General features: G+C 36.0%; 1 protein-coding gene across 1 annotated transcript in view; it reads right to left on the bottom strand.

Moving 5' to 3' along the window:
- The window catches only part of CLNK (cytokine dependent hematopoietic cell linker), a 112,088-nt gene that overhangs the window by 18,322 nt on the left and 70,763 nt on the right, over window positions 1-23,003 (bottom strand). Inside the window, 5 exon segments of the mRNA XM_027836060.1 lie at window positions 2,248-2,403; window positions 10,343-10,420; window positions 15,141-15,182; window positions 18,397-18,530; window positions 21,505-21,545. Coding sequence (XP_027691861.1) covers window positions 2,248-2,403; window positions 10,343-10,420; window positions 15,141-15,182; window positions 18,397-18,530; window positions 21,505-21,545 — 451 coding nt within the window.

Consider the following 23,003-nt stretch of genomic DNA (forward strand, 5'->3'; position numbering starts at 1 on the left):
ACTCTATCCAATGCAACCCAGAACTGCCTTGGATAAAACTAGATATTTCCTCACCATGATAAGTCATTGGACATTGGAGGAAGAGGTATGGTATAGGGAACATAATGAGACAGACTTATTGGGAATATGAAGAATTGCTAATTAAGGAATGTGAGAGCAGTCTCACAGAATGTTAATAATAATAATAATAATAATTATAATGAGTATTTACACAATACAAACTCTGCAATGAAGGTGGTATTATTATCCTCATTTTATAGATGAGCAAACTAAGGCTGACAGCAGTTAAGTAACTTGCCCAGATATTTACAGTTAAAACATATCTGAATTGGATTTGAACCCAGGTCCTTTTGACTAGGTCTAGCACTCTATCCACTGCACCACTTAGCTAAGAATATTAAAAGTAAAGCACCTTCATTTCATTTTGTAGATGAAGAAACCAAAACCTTGAGTAGTAGAATAACTTGCCTAAGGTAAAACAGTTTGTAGAGCCAAGACTCAAACCCAAATCTTTTGAGCCCTTACACCGAGTGTTTCCCACTACAGCATTTTAATACTGAAGTGGCCTTTGACAGAAAAGGGTCCCATGCCTGGGACACCATTACTCCTCAACTCAGCCTGCTTACCTCCCAGGATTCCTTTAAGCCCCAACTAAAATCCCATCTTTTACAGCCTTTCACAACCCCTCTTAATTCTAATACCTTCCCTCACTTAATTATTTCTTATTTATCCTATATATAGCTTGCTTTGCATATATTTGTTTGCATGCTGTCTCCCTCATTAGACTGTAAGCTCCATGAGTGTAGGGACTATCTTTTGTCTCTTTTTGTATTCCCAGTGGCACTTAATAATGTTTATTGATTGAAAGAAAAGGATTGAGAACAATCCTACTCAAGGAGGTATCTTCTTTGATCTTTTATTAATTGCTATGGAAAATGCAAAAAAAAACCACTTAAATTTGAATTTATTTAAAAGCAAGCAAAAAAAGAAGAGATCTATCTATCTTACAGAGTCATTCACTACTCATAGTGAAAGAAAAGAAATCCTTCACACAAGGTGGTAATACAAAGCTGGGTTATGACAGATTCCTTAAGCTAGAAAGAAATATAGAAGGACAAAAGTGAAGCCAATTGAGGAGACAAAAATTGGCAACACCTATCTGCTTTTCTATAGAGTAGAACACAGAGTATGCCTGGTACATGACAAGTACTTAATAGGTACAATTCAGTTTGGCTGGCATATGTAGAGGGGAGTAACTTGGTCTTTGTGAAATTACTTGAGACCATTTAAATGTGGAACCATAACTAGGGAAGGGCAACTAAAGTATTGCCTCAGAAAGCCAAATTTGAGAGCACTGAGCACACTTATAATCCTTAAGTATATGACCTTGGGTAAATCATTTTACATCTCTGACTCTCAGTTTTCCTTGTCTAGAAAATGAGTTAGACCAGATGATCTCTGAGTTCTTTTCCAGCTCTAACATTTGCTGTTCCAAGGTTTCTTCTAGTTCTTACATTCTATGTGCCACATCGAGTTCAAATAGTCTATGTTTTATGTTCCAAGGTCCCTTACAGTCCTAACATTCCATATTCTACTATGGACTAAGGTTCCTTCCATTTCTAATATTCTATTGTCTTTATTTCAAGGAAACTTCTTTCTAATCCCTTTTCCTTTGAAATTTCCTCCCATTTATGATATATATATCTTGCATGCAAATAGTTGTTTGCATGTTATTTCCTCCATTAGAATGAGAATTCCTTGAAGACAATGACCATGGTTTTGCCTTACTTTGTATCGTTAGATCTCAGAATAGTTCCTGGCACATAGGAAGTGTTTAGTAAATGCTTATTGACCTGCTGTCAGTTCTACCATTTTTGTGATGCAGAAATGCTAGAAACTTCCACCATTTCCCAAGGGTAGTAAGTTGAAATGTTCTGGCTGTTTAGGAAATGTTCTCCTTATTTTCATTTCTATGGAAGAATTACTCAGTCTCACTGAAAATATATCATAGCTCTCTAATTAAACTATTTAGGAAAAAGAAAAAGCTTTACAGTTGTAGGTGATAACTAAGTTTGCTCAGTGTTTTGAGCATCACAATTTAGACATTTAAGCCATAGTCCTTATCATGACAATAAACTGCATACTTAGGGAGAGCCATTGTACTCCATCCGTTGGAAAAAAAACAAACAGAAGGATAAAGGCATCAGATGGGCACCCACACAGGCTCTAAGATGCTATTTCACTCACATCATTTCCTCTGAGTCCTGTCCCAAGGGCAAACTGATGACTCTTCTCCAGGAAACGGATCTTAATGTTATATACTTTATCTCTATGAAACACCACCAAAACATAGGGTTCAGCCAATGATTTCTTGGAGCCGTCTCGAACCAGGAAGGTCCCCTCCTGAAGTAAAGGAATAATATTGTCAGTTCTTTAGTGGCGACAGATTCCTAACATTTAAAAAATCTGGACTTGCTTTCTAAAGGACTAAAGAAACCTGGTCACTTCTCAATTATAAAACCATATCTAAAATCTATATGATAATAATGAGAACACCTTATTTATTCCGTGCCTTACAAAGAATGTTCCTCATAACACTGAGCATTGTAAGCATTATTATCTGTATTTTGTAGATGAGGAAACTGAGGCTCAAAAGGTGAAATGAAGAGGCAATAATATGAGATAAAGGCAGGATATTGCCATGTTGGGTAAGGTCTTGAATACCAGCTAAAGGAGTATGAACCTTTCATTGAAGGCAGTAGGGAACCACAGAAGATTTTTGGGTAGAAAAATCACATGACCAGATCTACACATAAGGAAGAGTAGGCTGGCAGTGGTTTGAAAGACGGACGTGAGGGGTTATGGGAGGAAATGGAAAAAGTTGACGATGATAATGAAAATGACATGGATGATGATGATATCTACTCATATTTGTGTAACAGAAAGCTGAGAGACACAACAGCATTTCAGTGAGAGTTTTCTGAAAGATATCATGGAAAAGCTGAAAAAGATCTTCACTTGGAGTCAAAGGGCCAGTCCCAATGTTATGAGGTATTCAATCTTGGGCAGACCCCTCTGAACCACAGCTTCATTTTTAAAATGATGATAAGAATGCTCATAGTACTGAACTCTCATGGGCTGATATGAGGCATACATAAATGGTATTTGTGAGCTTTTAGGCATTATGCACATTGAAGTCATAAATTATTAATGTATTAAAAAAACTCCCCAATGGAGCCCAACAAATGTCCATCTACTAGCAAGCCTGAATGTTCCAGGACTTCAGTTTTACTACCACCCCTGATACCAATGCCCTTACCCCCCCTCCCCAATATTTGAGAGTATCAACATCATGACAGAGACTGTTCCATCTTCTCTAGCGAGGGCAAGACTAGATTTATGCCCATTTCCTTTCAAGGGTGTATTCTTACTGTTTCTCATCCCTAATAGAGTAGATTAGTTTAACATTCATATAACAAATGCACTACAATTGTATTAAATGAACTTTGATTGGTTAAAAGGACAAAAGGAAACAGTGTTTATTAAGTACCTACCATGTGTCAGAGACTGTGCTAAACACTACAAATATTAGCTCATTTTATCCTCACAACCACCCTGGGAAGTAGGTATTATTATTATCCCCATTTTTTAGTTAAGAAAACTGAGACAAATAGAAGTTAAGTGACCTGCCCAGGGTCACCCAGCTAGTAAGTATCTGCCGCTGGATTTTAATTCAGGTTTCTATCTGTCATACCACCTAGTTGCCTCTGAAAGCAGTTAAAAAGATGGAGAGAAATTTAGAAAAAAGTCCAGAAAAAACACAAGGCAAAGGTGAGTCTCTTGCAGTGGTGTTCCTGGGACCACCATTTTATTTCATAGTTCTGTTTTAAATAAGATGCTTTGAGAATAAGGGAACTTTTCCAAAAGTGCTGCTTCATCATATTTTCCCCAAGGCAGCAGTTTACCAGAAAACTACATACAGCTAACTCAACTGTTCATCAGAGCAGCTTCCTTAAACACCAGTATCCTTATGATTTTACTCCTCCATTATATTATAATCAGAAGTTCTTTAAAATATTGCCAATAGAAATCAGTAACCAATATAATGTCACTTGCCCTCTTCTGATTTATTCATTTTACTTCCAAATGTCAAAATAATTGGTCCTTCTCTTTCCCCTATAGCTGCAGGCAAAAAGGCTTACCAAATATAAGGTACAATTATCTTTATTACACAAATATTCCTCCCACTTATGGGTCTGCCAGCAAGTTACTCTGCAGGGAAAAGATTGTGACTTTAACCAGAATAAGCCTCACAGATTGGGGCCATGGCAAGCAGCAAGAAACCCAATGAATCATTACAACAACATCAAGAATTCTTCATGTGAAAATTAAAAAAAAAGTAATTAAGTTAAATTCAGTTGAGTGGGAGGGAGAATCAATTACCATAGTGCCTAAGGGGGGGCATATGTTAAAGTTTTTGTGTCCTTCAAATTTTGTAACCACAGATAATGAAAGCTATTCTTTCTGATTCTAAGTCAAATTCTAGCGATACGATGTTGCCTCACAGTTTATGTCCATTGAAATCTTGTTGCCCATATAAAAACATATGAGATATTTGCAAAGTATTTAGCACAGTGCCTGGCACATGGTAGGCATTTAGAATATGCTCATTCCCTTTCCTCTTAAACAAATATGAGTTATCATCATCATCATCATCATCATCTTATTATTATTAGATCATTCCAGTAAAGCCCCAGTTGTCTCACTCTAGTTATAGATGTGACTTTTATCTTGGTTTACAGCACTGAATTATGATTTTCATTGAATATATAAGCCACACCTTTAAATCTTGCTCCTTTGTTGAATTAGTATGCATTTTCCTATCAGAAGCAAATGTTTATTAAGCATTTTCTATGTTCCAGGTAGTCTTTATCCATTTAGCTTTTCCTGTGTGGATGGCCTGATCTCATAGGTTGATATAGGTATACCTGAAAGGGATCTCAAAGGCCATCTACTTCAACCCTCTTATTTTACAGATGAGGAAATGGAGACACATGGAGGTTAAGAAACTTGACCAAGGTCACACAGACAATAAGCATCAGTGACAGGATTTGAACCCAGGTCCTCTTCAGAACCAGTGATATTTTCTGCTGTACCACTAGAGTTGCATCCACACCAATGGGATCATAGATCCATTGGAATGTCAAAATATGTGCAAGGCTTTGTGCTGATACAAATGTGAGAGAAAAAAAAGACCTAGTTCATAATTTTGGGAAGTTTATAATTTATTGGAATGGGAGGTGGGTAGATAAGATATATGTGCGAATAAGTAAAAAATGAGGTAGGGCATTTTAGCCGAAAAGGAGAGATCCAGATTATGGTCTGTAGAGAAATTTGAAGAGGGAAAGAACACTTTACCAAGGAATTAGAGAAAGCCTTCATGAAGTAGGTAGTATTTGAGTTGAAAGGAAGAGAAGTATTTTAATAGACAGAGATGAGAAGGAAATGTATTCCATGAGTGAGAGATGACCTGTACCACTGGATAGAGGCTGGAGGGGGCAGAAAAGTACAGGGGAGAGTTAGGAAAAAAAGATTAAGTAACAATTCAAATAGTATATTGTATCTCTATCAAGATCTTCATGTAGTTTTGGATGTTTTTCTTTTAAATATAACTAATTATGTGAATTGTCTTTCTAATGTTGAACTATCCTTGCATCCTTAGTATAAATCCAACTTGGTCGTAATGACTTATTTCTTCAGTAAATTGCTGTATTCTCTTGAAAGTATTTTATTTAGAATTTTTGTTTTAATATTCATTAACGATATTGTCTATAATTTCCCTGCTGTATGTGATCATTCCTTGGTTTACGTATTAGGATTATATTTGTCTCATAAAAAGTATTTAGGAGAATGTTTTCCTTCTCAATGCTTGAGAATAATTTGCATAGAATTAGTGCTAATTGTTCTTTAAATGTTTTATAGGATTCTCTTGTGATTCCGTCAGGACCAGTAGTATATTTTCTTTGGTAGTTCCTTTTAGCTACATTTATTTTTCTGAGATTATATTATATAAGATCTCTATTTGATCTTTTCTTAGTTTGAGTACTTCACATTTTGGAAAGTATTTCTCTATTTCTTTTGTGTTCTCAGTTTTGTTAGCTTACAACTGTGCATAGCAAGTTCTGATGATTCTTTTTATTTCTTCTGGTTTTGCAATGATATCCCTTTGTTCCTTTGCTATATTGCTGATTTGTTTTTCTGCTGTCTTCTTTTAAATCAGATTTGCCAAAGGTTTTTCAATTTTGTTAGTCTTTTCAAAGAACTAGCTTTTAGTTTGATCATTTCTATAGGATTTCTTTTGTTTTCAGTTTATTTCTCCAATATTTTAAAATATTTCTTCTGTGCTTCTATTAAGTTTATTAATTTGCTTTAAAATTTTTTAATGTATATTTACTTCAATAATACTCTTTTTTTCCCCCTATTTCATTCATGTATGTTTTAGGGATATGTTTTCCCCCGATCACTACTATAGCTTAAGCTCAGAAATTTAGGTATTTTATTTCATCATTATAATTTTCTTTCACATAATTATCAATTGTTTCTGAGTTGATATTTAACCCATTAGTTATTTAGGATTTCTTTAAATCTCTATTTTGATCTGTCTGTCTCTCTCTTTTTGTGCTCTCTGAATTGACTTCTATTTTAATTGTGTTATGGTCTGTAAAGGAAGTATTTACTATTTTTGCCTTTTTACATTTGTTTGTAATACTTCTGTGTCCTGATACAGGGTCAATTTTTGTATAAGTTCCATAGAGTGCCTTGAAATATGTATATTCTTACATAATCCCATTTAGAAGATGCTTTAAGTTTTTTAGTTCTAGTTTCTCCAGAAATCTGTCTAAATTTTTCCTTTTGTTTTTCTTTCTGTTACATTTGTCTAAAATTGAGAGAGACATTAAACTATCTAGTTACTTTTGCATTATTGTCTATGTCTTCTTATAATTTAGTTGATTTTTCCTTTGTGAATTTAGATGTTAATGCATTTAGAGTATACAAGTTTAATATTAATATTGGTTTGTCTAAGATTTCCTTTCAGCACAATGTTGTTTACTTGTTTATTTCTTTTCATGTTGTAAAGTTTTATTTTGTGCTTTGTTTGATAGTATGATTTCAACTCTTGCTTTTTTTGGATTCATCCAAATGCATAGTAAATTATGTTCTAACCTTTCCTTTTTATTTTGTTTATTTTTTTGTTTCTTATAGAAGTTTGTTGTAAATAACAGATTGTTGGGTTTGGTTTTCTTATCCAATCTTTCAATTTTTTGTTTAATTGTATTATTAAACCTATTCAAATTATAAATTATGAGAATTAGATTTATAATTTCATTAATTTACCTTTAATATTTTGGATTTATTGGAATTAGATTTTTCTTTTTTCATTGTTTTTCCTCTATAAAGGCAGTAGCAGCTCTCTGGCCTTTATGTTCAGCTCTTCTCCCCGCCTCCACCCCCTTAATGACCTCTCTCTCTAGTTTTGGAGTTTGGCTTAATTCTTCCTCTCCCCTTCCTCCTCCTCATTCATTTTCCCCTTCTTTTTTTCTTTTAGTTGAGTAGTAAAGTTAAATATTTCTTTCTCTCCTCCTTCTCTTTGATATTTTTCTTTCCCTTGTCTATCTAGATTTTTATTCTTTGATTTATGGCCTATGTAGTTGTTTGTTCATTCTTTAAGTCTCTGTGTTCCTAATAGAATTAAAGCTTCTAGGTACCTATTTTGACTTCCTTCTTCTAAAGTTTCCTTATCATTGACTGATACATCTTGTGCCCTCTTCCTCCTCCCACCTTTGTTTTCTGTTGTGCCTCACTCTTAGAATATCAATACCTGCAGGAGATAGAGAGGATAGAAATATTGTTCCATGGTAAGAATATTTCCTTTTTGTCTCCATATGCTAATTTTCCCCCATTGGTCATTAAATTTCCTTTCAGGATCTATGCATTCTCTCTCTTTTTGGTGTCAGTTGCTTCTGGGAATTCGGATTCCTCTTCTCTTGATGCAGGATTCTGTCCATAGAGGCACACAGCTCTGTTAGAGATAATGGTCTCTCTAAGCACCAAATCTCTGCAGATTATACCCAATATAAGGCCCCCATCTGCCATTATAGAATACCCCTTTTCCCCATGGGAACATTCTTCAATGAGACCCCTTCCTTCATACTACTGAATTGAGACTCACTTCTACCCCTTCTACCCCTCTTTCCCCCGTTTAAATCTTTCAGTCCTCACCTATTCTTCTATTGGGCATTGTCTTCCTTAAAGACTATAGGACTTATTTTTCCCTTCATTGCTTATCATTATCTTAATTGGACACATTATGTATCCCCCCCAACTTCTTCTTCCCCTGTTCCCTTTCATATACTTTCTCTTTCTGTGGCTTAGTCCTACAAAATATTGTGAGGTTTAGTCCATGATGTTTCAGACTTGTTTCTCTATCATCAGTTAATCCATTTACAATCTTCTTTTATCTTTATATCCTTATGCAGTTTCAGAAAAAAACTTCTCAGTGATCCCAATGTTGTTATGTTGTTGTTGTTGGTTTTTAACCCTATATATGTGTTTCTCTTTTTAGGTTTTTTTCCCCCTGTTTTTTATTCTGGGGTAATTTATTTCATTATCTGTGCCTTGCTTGGTAACTCATCACTTTCCCTCACTTCACATATCCAATTACTTGCCAAATCTTGCCACTATCATACGATAAAAAATTAAGAAAAAATACACTTTCAAAGAGACTGGGAAAGACTTGTATGAAATGATGGAGAGTGAAATGAGCAGAACCAGAAGAACAATTTTACTTTAAGATAAATATTACAACAAAAGAGCAATTATGAAAGACTTAAGAATTCTAATCAACTAAGTGATAAGCATGATTGCAAAGGAGTGATAAAGAAGAACACTGCTCTCTTTATGACAGAGCAATGATGGACTAATATGTCTAATAAGAAATACATTTTTGGACATGACCACTGTGAGCATTTGTTTTGCTTGACTATGTTTATGTGATAGAGAGATTCCATATTTGTTTCTATTTTTCCCCCAGTAGATAGGAGGCAAGGGGAAGAGAATACTTGATAACTGTTAAAAAGTAATATTCAAATTTAAATAGTATTTTTAAAAATCTTGTCATTTCTACCTTCCCAGCATCCCTTTGTTCCCCTCACACAGCTACCTCCTTAGCCCAGGCCCTAATCACCTCTCACCTACATTACTACAACAGCTTCTGAATTAGTTTCTTTGCCTCAAGTCTCTCACCATTCCAATCCATCTTGTGCACTGCTGCCCAAATAATTTTCCTTAAGTGAAACCTGACCCCTTCTTAATCAACTCCAGTGCCCTCTGGGATAAAAAAATAAACTATTTAGCTTGTAAAACTCTACAAAAACTGACTTCTATCTATCTTTTCAACTTCACTGGACCCTACTCCCCTCTCTGCACTCTGTGATCCAGCCAAGCTGGCTTTTTTTCTGCTCTTCACTCAGGATACCTCATCTAGCCTCTGTGCCTTTGCATGGGCCATGCCTGCAATTCACCCTTATTTTTTTAAACCTTTGCTTCATAGACACCCTTTCTTCCTTTAATAAGATACAGCTCAAGTACCCCCTTCTGATTCTTCCCAGTTGCTGTTGTCCTTCTGCTCCAACTATTTTGTATATATTTATACTTATTCACTTCATATTTATATTATGTATTTCTGTTTCTATGTATATGTAAACTACACACATGCACATATATTTGTGTGTGAAGCATTATATATATATATATACACACACTACATATAAGTATGTATATGTGAATAGATTCTATATATGAAATATATATGAATATATATATGTTGTCTCCCCCCATTACAATGTAGGTTCCTTATGGAGAGACTGTTTCAGTGATTTTGTATCCACAATGCCTAATATAACCTGGAACCTGCTAAATACCTAAATTCTCGTTAATTGATTGAACAGCCTTCTCTCCAAATTCTCTAGCCTTTTCTCAGATCACCTTGCATCTACTTTCTCTATATTTTATAGGTACATTTATACTTAGAACTGTGTGCAAACAAAATAGATCTATATCATCTATCTATCTCTATATTTACACCTACACCGACCACTACCTGTACCTCTTCCTCTACCCCTACCCTTACATCTACAATTGTATGACAAATTGGAGATTATCAGGATAAGTGCTTAATAAATGCTTATTGACTGACTGTTCTATCCTTGCCATAAAGGTCAGAAACCCCCAGACCAGTTGGTCCTGGAGCCAGTATGGCATTTGAAGTGGAAGCCATACTTACAGTGTTTTCCTCCATCAAAGCTTCTTCCCCTTTCTGTCGGCTTAATTCTCCAAAATACCACTCATGCTTCTTGGAAGCCTGAAGTTGAAGAGAAACAATGAATGACTTTTAGAGCCTGAAGAAGCCATTGGATTGATATACAAAGATCAGCACCCTTCTTCAGCTCAAGCTCCCTCTGGAAGACCACCCTGCTCCTTTCCAGGGCACTCACTGTCTTGTTTCACTTGTTTGGTTCTCGACAACTGTTACCTGATGGTGTTAGTTCTTTTTTTTGGTGTCAGTAACTTGATGGTAGGGCCTAAGTTTGGCACATCTTTGTAAATCCCTCAGTAGTCAGATGGGACCTTGCACATAGCTTACTAGGCCTTTGTGGATTGATTAGTATTGTGGAAGAATATAAAAGTTTCCTTTTTAGTTCAACTGAAAATATTATGAAGTAAATATTTCTCTAATCTAAAATCCTTTCCAGACTTACCTGAAGGAAGGAAACCTTATCCCTACTTAATCAAACTTCTCAGGAAGAATACTCTCTGATAAAATCCTTTTTTCCTTTTTCTCTTAGACCAGGGATTCTTAAACTTCTTCATTTCGTGGACCTCTTTGGCAGACTTGTGAAGCCTATGGATCTCATCTATCTAACAGGAAAACCAATCTAATAACTTTGGCAATTACAATAACTCACAGTTCTATGGTCTTTTGTTGTTTACAAAGTACTTTATCGCATACATTATCTCATTTAACTTTCACAGAAATACTATAAGGATAGCAAAACAACTGTATATGCCAATTTACAGACAATGGAACCAAATTCAGAAAAGTGGTAAATAATTATAAAACAGTAGGGCTTAGATTTGAACTCTACTTTCTGTCTATAAGTCCAGGACTCTTTCCCCTCTGCCATGCTGACATGAAAGCATCATACAGATTTACAAAAATGTATGGTTGTGTTGAATTACTTGGCCAGAATAGAGAATATCCTTGGAACTTCTAAATCCAAAAAGTTATCAAAAGTTAGCATAGTACAGTGAACCCATCACTGGATTTGGAAGCAGAAACCTGGGTTCAAGCCCTGGTGCTTATTAACTTTGTGACCTTACATATATCACTTGAACTCCCAGTCTCAATCTTCTGTCTTTCAAATGGAGAAAATAATTCTTGCACTACTGCCCTCACAGGATCGTTGTGAGCATCAAATAAATGAGATGCTGCACATAAATCTCCCTGTATAAATGTTTGTTATCATAGAAGTGAGATGAGAGCCCAGATCAGAGGCAATGACAAGGTGAAGAGGAAGGAGAAAAGACTTTCTTGATAGGAGGAATGCAGCCCTTTAAAAGAGAGCTCAGAGGTAGTGGGATGAGCTGAGTTGTATAGAGGGAGCAACTATGTAGGATGGCTTGGTTGGAATGGAGGTAATCAAGTAGATGGACAAGGAAGTGAAGGCATGTCAGTACCAGTTCCTCTCACTAATGTTCCTTCTCTTCATGCTCCCTAGGTACCTCATCCCCTTGGGGTCTGTTCCTCCCTGACACGATGTCTTCAGACTGCCTCTTGACACTCAGTGGTTTCCATCTCAGATTGGTGTCCTACCTCACTTTGTGATCTTGTCCAACTCTAAGGACATCCTCATGGATTCCTTCTGTTTATTTCTATTGTTCTCCATTGTTCCCTGATGAACCCATCATGCTGAAAGTGATCTTTCCCCACTCTGACCCTTCCCCTCTTAACCCCCACCTCCCTATAGACTTCACTTACATAGCCTCTCTCGTGGCACTTATCGTATCTTGAGTTGTATTAGAGTTACCTGTCTATATCTTATCTCCTCTGCTACATTTGAGCTCCTCTATTTATAATCTTGTATTCTTGTACACAGGGCCTTGAAAAAAGATAATCAACAGTTTTTTGTTGAATATATGAAGTCCTGAAATAAATTAAAGTCATGAGTTGAGGAATAAAGCGTCTTTAACTGAAATGACAGAGTAGCAAAATTACCACTCTAGGGGATGTCCCTTGAGGGTAGAAAACAATGGATTTCCCAATCCAGAGACCCACAAAAAGGTTTTTTTAAATACTTTTAGGAGGAGAGGAGGAGGTAGTATGAAGTAGTAAGGTCTGGTCGTGAGACCCCAGTTGCCCTTCGCTACCTGGGCAAGGAAAACCACTTCATTCTGGCTGTTTTGCCCTTCATGCCCATGATCCCAAAGGAAGGGGACAAGGACATTAGAAGCTGAGATGCAACTTAAGCTAGGTTACTTTATGAGGTAAAATTTCTGGTTGGGAGGATTTAGGATGTGGTTCAGCACCACCTAATCAAGATTAAATGTCTTGAGAGTAGGAATTTAAAGACTTTACTGAAATTCTGACATCACTAGGATCATTAAGGGAGTGGCAAATAACATTACATTTAGTTTTTAACAATTTTCCGTCATTATGTTAGCAATTTTCTGTCGAATACTAAAGTTATTCCCTTTGGTTGGATTATCCTCTGTCCCTTCTTCATTTGTTGATGTCCTGCTCATAATTTAAAAAGTCAATTCAAATGCTACTTTCTCGATGAACAGGCTTCCATAATTCCTTTGGTGAATAACAATCTTTCCCCTTAGACTCCATATGGTCCTTTGGTGTGTAACTCTCTTGTATACATAACTTGTATTATGTATTACGGTTTTCTGGATTGATTCCCCTACCAGACACTAAACTTCTCGAGTTTAGGGCCAGTCTTCTCCCAGTGCTAAGCACAGTGCTCGGAACAGAATAGTGAATTAAGTATTTATAGAATGAATTGAAATAGATAAAGATAATGCTAAAGAGAAATTCCAGATAGGATCATATACTGTTGGAATGGGAAAGGAGTCTTTGAGATCATTTAGACTTTTTTACAGATGAGGAAACTGAGGTCCAAAAAGCCTGAGTGACTTACCCAAAGTTACACAGCTAGTTAGGGGAAGATTTTTTTTTAAATAGGACTATTTAAAAAAGAAATACAGAAGACAGGGGAAGGAAATGGGCTAATGATAGGCTAAGGATCCAAGAAAGAAAAAGTGTATCATTTAATAGCAGAAATCACAGATCTAGAAGAGAGTAAGGTGGTTAGATTATTGAAGGAGGTGAGGATATTAGAAACATATTGCCTGCAACTAAAGATTTTTTTTGGCTCCTCTTTCCTTATGCTTATTCTTTGGATTTGTTTTTCTGGTCTCACTTTGTGGCTAGCATTTCTAATATTAAGTCAATTAATAATGGTAAGAGTGGGCATTGTGCCTGATCTAAATGGGAATACTTCCAGTCTTTTTCTATTACAAGTCGTGCTCACTGTTAGTTTTAGCTAAATACTTTTCAATATATTTTTAAAAAATTCTTTAATGACTAGCCATTCTCATGTTTGTTGTTTTTAAGTAAATTGTGCTACATTTCATAAAATATTTTATATTATTCATATAATCATATTTTAATTGATTTTGTTATTAATGTGATTCATAACACTATTTTTTCTTAGCATTGAACTATCCTTTCATTTCTGCCATAAAATAAAATAAAATAAACTATGAATAATTTTTGGATACATTGCTATAATCTATTTGCCAGTATCTTACTTAGTCTTTTTTTTTTTGAGGGAACTGGATATGTGATTCTAGTCATATTAGAAACTCTCATTGAGAAAATTCCCTCATGTGTAACTTATAGTCTTAGAAAGTTAGGTTAAGTAACTTTCCCAGCCCACACAGCCAATATGTGTTGGAGATGGGACTTAAATCAAAGTCTTCCTGTCTCTGAGCCTGAATCCAGTGCCATTCTCTCTATGTCTCTGTCTCTGTCTGTCTGTCTGTCTCTCTCTCTCTAAATATTAATGATATTGGTCTATAATTCTCTTTCACTACTTAATCCTTTCCTGGTTTGGATATTAGGGCTGTATTTGTGTCATAAAATGGGCTCTTCAAAGATGTTTATGCGGCTAAGGGATTATTTGTTGTTTAAATGAGATAATATATGTAAAATGTTTACAAACTTTAAAGTATTTCATCAATGCTAGTGTTGTTAAATTTTTGATAGACTTCACTTAAAAGGTTTTTTTCCCCCAACCCCTGGAATTTATGGTTTGCTCTTTCTATGATTCTGTTTCTGTAATAAAATGCTTTAGCTCCTATTACCTTGTACATTTTATATTTTTGTAAATATTTATTACATTTCATTTAAGTTTTAGGTTTTGTTGATACATAATAGTTTATAGTAGTTTCTGAAAATTTTCTTTACTTTCCATTAATTGTGAGTTCCTCCTCCTTTTTAATTTTGGTTATTTTCCTCCACTTTTTTCAAGCAAATTAGCTAATGGGGTGCTGATTTTTTTCTTAAAGAGCTTTTACATTTATTAATCAACTGTTTTAAAATTTTTCAATTTTATCACAATTGATTTTCAAGATTTCCTCTTTTATGATTATTTTGGAATTGTCAATTTTTTGGTTACTTAATATTCCTTTTTTGAAATAAGGACTTTTCAGGAAAGTAGTTCTGGATGTTCAACTGACATACTCATGCTTGATGGGTACATGCAGAAGCGAAGTCTAAAGTCATAAAAGGAGTGCGGAAGGATACACATGGAGGGGTGGGATGTGCTGAAGCCAGCTCCTTAAGGCAATTGTTAAATATTTAATGTGACTATCTAAACTTCAGAAAGCAACAAACTACAAATTGGGGATTGAGTGTTTTGTTGATAGAGACTTAGGAAAGTGATGAAGAAAATGTTAATAATTCCCCTGAAACTTAAAAGTATATAATTTATTAAACATTTATCAGCACATACCTGATGCTGGTCCTTGTTGTGTCTGTGATCTGGAGACTCTCTCTGAAGAAGATAAATATCAGATATAAAATTAGGGATTATAGACCAGAGGCATGGAATACAACTGAACCAGATTAAAATGGAATTGGAAAATATTTAATAACATAAATAAAAATACAATAGAATATTTGTTGTTGTTCAGTCTTGCCTGAGTCTTCATGACCTCATTTGGGGTTTTCTTGGCAAAAATACTGGAGTGGTTTGCCATTCATTTCCTTTTCCAGCTTATTTTACAGATGAGGAAACTGAGGCAAAAAGGGTTAAGTGACTTGCCCAGGGTTACATAGCTACAAATCTCTGAGGTTGGATTTGAACTCAGGAAGATGAATCAGGAAGATGCTCTATTCACTGCATCATCTAACTGCCCCAATAGATATTGTTAACATATGTTAACATATGGTTTTCCAAGTTGATATGTGGCCTGAAGGGATCCTTTTATAGGATTAGCGAATCCTTAAAGTTTCTAACATTATGTTCCAAGAGCCTTCCTCACAATAATATTCTGTATTCTTTGTTAAAGTTCATTCAGATTTGACATTCAATGCCCTAAGGTCCGATGAAATTCTGACATTATGTGATTTTAATGAATTTATGAAATTGAAGAAAAGCAGAGCCTAAAGGGGCAAGGAGCATAATGATTTGTAATTTGACCCTAGTTGTAGCTAATGTGGATGATTTCTCTTTAACAATAACAGAAGAAAAATGTGAATTTTTATTGTTTCTGTGAATCTAGAGGAAGAGTAAACACACATGAAAACACACACACACACACACACAATCCAAAATTACAAATATAGAACTAAAATACATCAGTATTTTAAACAACAGGGAGAAAAAAGGCCAATGAGGATTCTTGGTCTGTACTTTAGAGTTTTTATAAAAAGGATCATGAGATGGAACTAAGTAGACCTCAGTTCCTGTCACTGCATCTTAGACTGAATATAGACCATTTAACCCAATCCCTTCCTTTTCCAAATGAGGAAATTTGCTTGAGGTCAGTAACCAACAAAGGCAAAATTTGAAGCCAGGTCCTCAGTTTTTGTTTACTTCATAGCTAGAGGCCCTAACTAGTTATGTGACTTTGAATAATTCACTTAATCTATCTGAAATTCAGTTTCCCAACTTGCAAAAGGAGGATGATAATTCTTAAACCATTTACCTATTATTGTAAGGAAAGAGCCTTTTAAACTTTAAAGAAGTTACTATTGTTATTCCTCCACCTACCCCAACTTGCCCCAGAAAATTAAGGACAACAATTGGACCAGTGATTTCATTGGTATAGGGAACTCCCAGAGGAGGAAAGCCCCTTTACAAATGCAGCTAGGCACCTTCCAGCCTTAGAGAGAATGTGAGACTATATCAGGGTCACCCAGGCACTTTGGGGCTGGGGAGAGACTGAAATTCATGCCTTCCTCCTCAAATGCTAGCTTTCTGTCCACTATGCTATGCAGTTTCATTTTGAACTTACTATGCATATTTCTTTAAATTTTACTTCTCCGTGTACATGTTTATTTTTTTCCTCCAATAGAATGTAAGCTCTTTGAGGGCAGAGACTTTGATTTTTGTTTTTGTATTCTCAAAAACTAGCCTCTTTCTAGGTAGGTGTTATAGTAGATAGTTCCTGAATTGAACAGAATGGTTCATGCATGAATTTATTTCTTCTGAAGATCAACCCTGGCTAAGTAATCATAGGTTCAAATTCTACCCGTGTTCATTGCTACCAGCTTGAATCACTTAATGTCTCTGCACTTGTTTCCTCCTCTTTCAAATTAGGGAAATAGACTAGATTATCTCTGGATTTTAGGATAAAAGACAGAAGAAGACAATAATTGATGGGAAAACTTCCAACTGATCTTGCTTAAAGTCTGAAAGGGGAATACTTCACTGGAAAAGGTTTTTTGAAAAGGAAAAAAAGGTAACAGGAGAATAGAGCAATGTAAAGGTGTAGATTGAGGAGTCTAAAATAGAAAACCAGGAGAATACCATATGAAACTATCCAAAAAGAGAGGGACTCTTGGGTATAGTAGAAAGAATGCTGACTTGGGAGTCAGAACATTTGGGTTTAAGCCCTCTGTCTTCACTCCCTGTGTGACCTACATTCACTTCCCCTGTCTGAGCCTTAGTTTCTTGATATATTAAAAATGAGGTAATATTATATGTGCTACAGAACTCCCCAGTTTACTGTGATTTTGTATGTACTAAGTACTCTTTAAATAAAGCACTCTATAAATGTCAACTGTTATTGCACAAGAATATATGCAAAGTATGTATAAAAAGGTTTTTCCTTTTAATGAAGGAGAAAAATAAATGCTTGTTAATTGAAAATTAAGATGAAAAAAGAGAATACATACAAATATTCATTGCGAAGCAGAAAATGTTATACCAGCTTAATTGCTCATACTTAAGGACTCTTTCCAAAATGCTTCCTTGTAAGAAACCCAAGAGAAAGCTCAGGCAGGCATCACATTCCCATCTCATAGGATAGGAAAGTAAGGTTCGAAGATGTCATTCATAGTCTATGAGAGCTGAAAAGGACCTTTAGTGACCACCAAGGGCAACTTCTTCATTTTGCAGATGAGGAAACTGAGACTGAGAAGGAAATGATTTGCCAGTGTTACATGGCAGCAACTCAAAGAGTCAGGATTGGAATCCAGGTCTCCCAACTTTAAATCTAGTACTTTTCCATTGTACCATAAAGAAGTGATATGCTCGTTTTAAGAACTGATTGATGCAATGACCAGCCAGAATTCTAGAGGACCTATGATAAAGAATGCCACTTACCTCCTGACAAACAGGTGATGGCCTCTATATGCAAAATGAGACATAAATACTTAGAACATAGCCAATATGGGAATTTGTTTTACTTGACTATGCGTATTTGTTGCAAGGGTTTTGTTTTTGTTTTTGTTTTTCCTTTCTTTTCTTTTTTTTTTTTTGGAGGGGGGGGATAAGGTTTGGAGGGAGAGACAACAAATGCTTGTTAACTAAAAAAAAAAACAATTTTTAAAAAAGTGATGTGCTCAAGATTACCAGGCTGGTGAGGCATAGAACCTGAATAATGGGAGGCCTGTTTATTGAAGGCTGGGAAGGAAAAGTTGGAGAGGAGGAAAAATCTAGCTGGTTATCAGAACATCATTCAAGTACTTCCTCCAGAAAGGGTCTAATTGGTGCTGACTTACCTTGGAAAGTCTCTAAACATATTGAAGAGACTTATTACCTTTTTGCTGGATTTGCCATGACATGGCTTCTTCTGATGCAAACTGGTATGCAAAGGCTTATCTTCAAGAAGGCTGCCAAGTGCTGGTTGTGGGGATCTCTGGAGTGAGGGTGGGTGCATGCTTACTTTCTGCCCTTTAACGATCAATGTGAAATTGGTCATGATTTTGCCAAACAATCAAAATATCAACCCTCATTTTAAATGCAATAGGCCACACATTATTTATACAAGATGTTGTTGAGAAATATTTTTTAAAAATATAATAATTAATTGTATAGTTAATAGTTTGTAGAATACTTTGAAAATGCAAAATAGTGTGTAGTAGAGCCATAAAATCATTTGACCTAGAAGAAACCTTAGAATATAGAATATTAAAGTGAGACGGTACCTCAAAGGTCACCTAGTCCAACCCTCTAATGTTAGAGAAGAGGACATTGAGATTCAAAGGGTAGAACTGCTCAATCTCAAACAAGTAGGAGCTAAGTTGCTGAGCTGGGTTTCCTGACTCCAGAACCTATGGGCTGCCTCTCCCCTAGTGCTTTACCTGGCACATTTCAAAGCTGGTTTTCATTGTCTGGATTGCTTATGGTTTTTATCTCAAATTATCACAAACCAGACATAACTATGAATTGTACCAAAGTAATATTTCAAGTCGCGTAATATATTTGGCCCTAGAAGACCTATTCCATATGGACAATAGAAGAAGCATATTTGGGAGATGAAAATGGAAATTATTGATATATTCTTTCTCTTCTTGTGAGTACGTCATAGAAGATTACTTTAAAATTAAAAATATTTCAATTTTTTTTTGTGGCTGGTCCATTTTTTTTTTTTTTTTGCCTGTTCAGCAGTGCTGCTCTAGCAGTAGTGGTCTGACTGTATGCAGATAACTGAACAGGAAATATGGAAACGAGATCACTATTCAGTAATTTCCTATATGTTAAAATAGGGTCAGTTAGGTGGCACAGTAGATAGAGTGCTAGCCCTGGAGTCAGGAAAACTCCTCTTCCTGAGTTCAAATCCAACCTCAGACACTAATAGCTATGTGGACCTGGGCAACTCACTTAACCATTTGCCTCGGTTTGCCTCATCTGTAAAACAGAGCTGGAGAAGAAATGAGAAACAGCTCCAGTACCCAAATGGGGTCATAGAGGGTCTGATATGACTGAACAACATATGTTAAAATATAATCAATTTCTTTTTTTGTTTGTTGTCATTTTATTTTCCTCCTTTTCAATACCTCTTGACTCTGAAAAGTGTTTATGACCCAAGATATGGGGCTGCTCTGTAGTCCACAAATCTTTGGCTTCTAATATTTCTTACTCCTGAACCATGTTTTCCAATATGTATTTTTACACTCCTCCCATTTGCCTACCTTTGCATAAAAAGTCATAACATTTTCAACTGTATATTCATTTAATATGAAAAGTCTTATAGCATTCTTGGTAGATTTTTCTGTTTTTTCCTTTGCAATAGATATTGGCATACAAGCTGCAATTATTTTCATAGTGGCCTTTTCTTTTTTGCTAATGCTTATAATGAATATTGCAACATACAATGACAGAATAGCCCATGACATGACATTTCTTTTTACATGCTAAAACCACCTCCACTCTTTCCTTTGCTTCTCCAAGGAAAGCATGGGAGCCATCCTTCCATTTAGCTGAACTTCCTTTTCTTCTGGTTTCAGTTATATAAAGATGTCAAACTTGATATAATTTAGTTTCTCTCATACCATACCCAGTTGTTAGTCATTGGATGAGGAGCTGACACTGGGAATACTAATGCTTAATATTGGGGTGGCTAGGTCGTGCAGTGGATAGAATACTGGCCCCGAAGTCAGGAGGACCTGAGTTCAAATCCGGCTTCAGATCGAACACTTGACCCTTACTAACTGTGTGACCCTGGGCAAATCACTTAACCCCAATTGCCTAAAAAACAAACAAACAAACAAACAAACAAACAAACTAATTCTTAATATATAAAGACAGTCTAAAAACTATGTGATCTTCTTAAAAACTTAGCATCCTCTGTCCCCCCTTTCTCCTTTCTGTCTCCATTACTTCAGAAGCAGAACACCCCATAAGACTGATGGATATTCCTATTGATGATATAGGCTGATCCTCAGAAAGCAGATGTAGGCCCAAACTTGGAATCTTTCCAGGATGACATCACCTGCCAAAGTTGGTGCTTTGTTAGCATATCCTTTGAGAATCTAGGAGTTTCTAGGTCAGATCACCAGGAAGAACAAGGCCCTGAATGATGTGCTGCAGTACACAACATGACAGCTCTATCTACCATGCCACTTAGCTGCCCTTATTTTTTTGCTTCTGTTTCAACATATAGGAAATTAATGGATAGTGATGTGGTTTCCACATTTCCTACTCAGTTATCTATATGCAGTCACAAGGTGGTGTGCTTGGAGGGAAGGAGTGGTCTACCAAGATGAGGGAAAGGGGTACAGGGAGAGACTGACAACTGCCTATAATTACTTTATACCAAACTCAGAGCCCCTGACTACTCTAGTTCTAGTCTTGTGCTCTCTGCTTCTGCAGAGTAAGCAGGAGGGTGACTCAGAATGCCAAATCATAGTGGCTCAATAAGAGGTTCTGGAATTTAAATCAGAAGGCCTAGATTTCAATTCTGACTTCATTTACTGGCTGTGTGATCACAAGCAAGTAACAGCGCCCCTCTGAACCTCCATTTCCTTTTCTGTAAAAGGGGGAGACTGATCTTTGAACTACTTTCCTCATAGGATTGCTGTTACAGAGTATAAAGTATGTGTCACTATCTAAATGTGAGCTGTGAAAGCTGCCAAGATCATGTAGTGAGTGAATAAAGAGGGAGAACAAAGCTCCATTATACATGTTTGTGTCGTTAAGATTACCTGCTCATTTGGTGGGTTTTGGTTTTTTTTTTTGGTTGTTGTTGTTCTTAGGCAATTGGAGTTAAGGGACTTGCCCAGCGTCACACACATTATTCTAGTAAGTGTCAAGTGTTTGGTCTGAAGCCGGATTTGAACTCAGGTCCTCCTGACTTAAGGGCCGGTGTTCTAGCCACTGTGCCACCTAGCTGCCACCTGGTAGTTTTTATATGAAGTGATCTTACCTTTGCCTTGAAAACTTGGGTCAGCCATCATAAACAGAGAACTAAGAGAAAGATTTGGTTAAAGATAAAGTTAGTGTTGTCCTGGAAGCATAAAATATTGAGTGAAGAAATCATGGGACCCAAACCAAGAAAACATCTCAAGGGTCATTATTTTGAAATACTTTTTCTTTCATGTAAGGTCTTTCCCTCTTATCATCTTCAGAAAAAAAAATAAAGTTGGATAACAACCAGCATAAGGGGAATTTCTCTGATGTCTTAAGCTGACATACTCTATAGGTCTTTATTTTCCATATCTGAATTGATCTTATTTCTTCTGCCTGTGGATGGGGGCACATTTGGCCATGCTAGGCTTGTGCATCCACCAGACATACACATGGATCAAAGCAGAAAAGTGCACAGAGCTCATGGGGATTTGGGAGTTGTCTGCTGAAAGATGTTAGTTGAAGATGTGGGAGTGGATGAGATCATCAAAAGAAATAGGTGTAAGAAAGATGGAAATGACCTTGACCTCCCCCAATCTCATAGCACTCTGTACTTCATTTATAATATAAAAGGCTATAGTCAAAAGTGCTCAAGACTTGGATGGGGGAGACCTGAGCTTGAATTCTGGCTCTGTCCTTTGCTTCTTGTGTGATTTGAACAAGTCATTTCACCTCTCTAAGTCTCAGTTTTCTCATTTGCAAAATGGAGATAAACAAGCATTTATGAAGTACTTACTGTATGTCACCCAATGTACTAAGCACTTTTTACAAGTATTTGCTCATTTGATCCTCCCAACAACCCTGGGAAGGAGGTGCTATCACTATCCCTATTTTATAGCTAAAGACAGTGAAGCAAATAAGTGACTTGCCCAGGGTCACATAGCTAGTAAGTTTCTGATGCTGTCTTTGAACTCAGTTCTTCCTGACTCCAGGCCCAACCCTCTATCCATTGTACCACCTAGCTGCTTAATAATACTTAATGCCCTCCTGTAGCTCACAGTTGTTATGAAGATTAACCCTTTGTAACCCATATAATACTTTAGAAATATGAGTGATTATTATTCTATTGAAATTTGTATCATATTTAACTGTGTACACCACTTTTTTCTCAGACTAGAAATGACACGAAACATGTCTTGGTTATTGTCTTCCTTCTCTCAATTTACGAGTTCCTGCTGGTCTTTTTCATTCAACAAGTATTTGTTAAGTATTTGTACAATGCATCAAATTCCGTGCTAGGTACTTGTGGGGGGTGGGGAGTGGGAGAAAAGACAATCACTAAGAGGGTTAAAATTAAACATAGGCTACAGATGCCAAGAGAAAGAAAGCTTGAAAAAAAAAGAGCAATATAATAGTCATAATTATTTTAAACAGATTCTAACACTAAGTTTAAAACCCAAATGAGACAGGACTTTATAGGGATTTTTTTTTCATAATTGCTCTCCTGAGATATAATTTCACTCTGATCTCCTATATCATCCAGCCTTCAGTGATCTGCTCAGCACTTAAATTAAACTG

Source organism: Vombatus ursinus, unplaced genomic scaffold, assembly GCF_900497805.2.
Source record: "Vombatus ursinus unplaced genomic scaffold, bare-nosed wombat genome assembly UNPS02014818.1, whole genome shotgun sequence".
Classification (NCBI taxonomy): Eukaryota; Metazoa; Chordata; class Mammalia; order Diprotodontia; family Vombatidae; genus Vombatus; species Vombatus ursinus.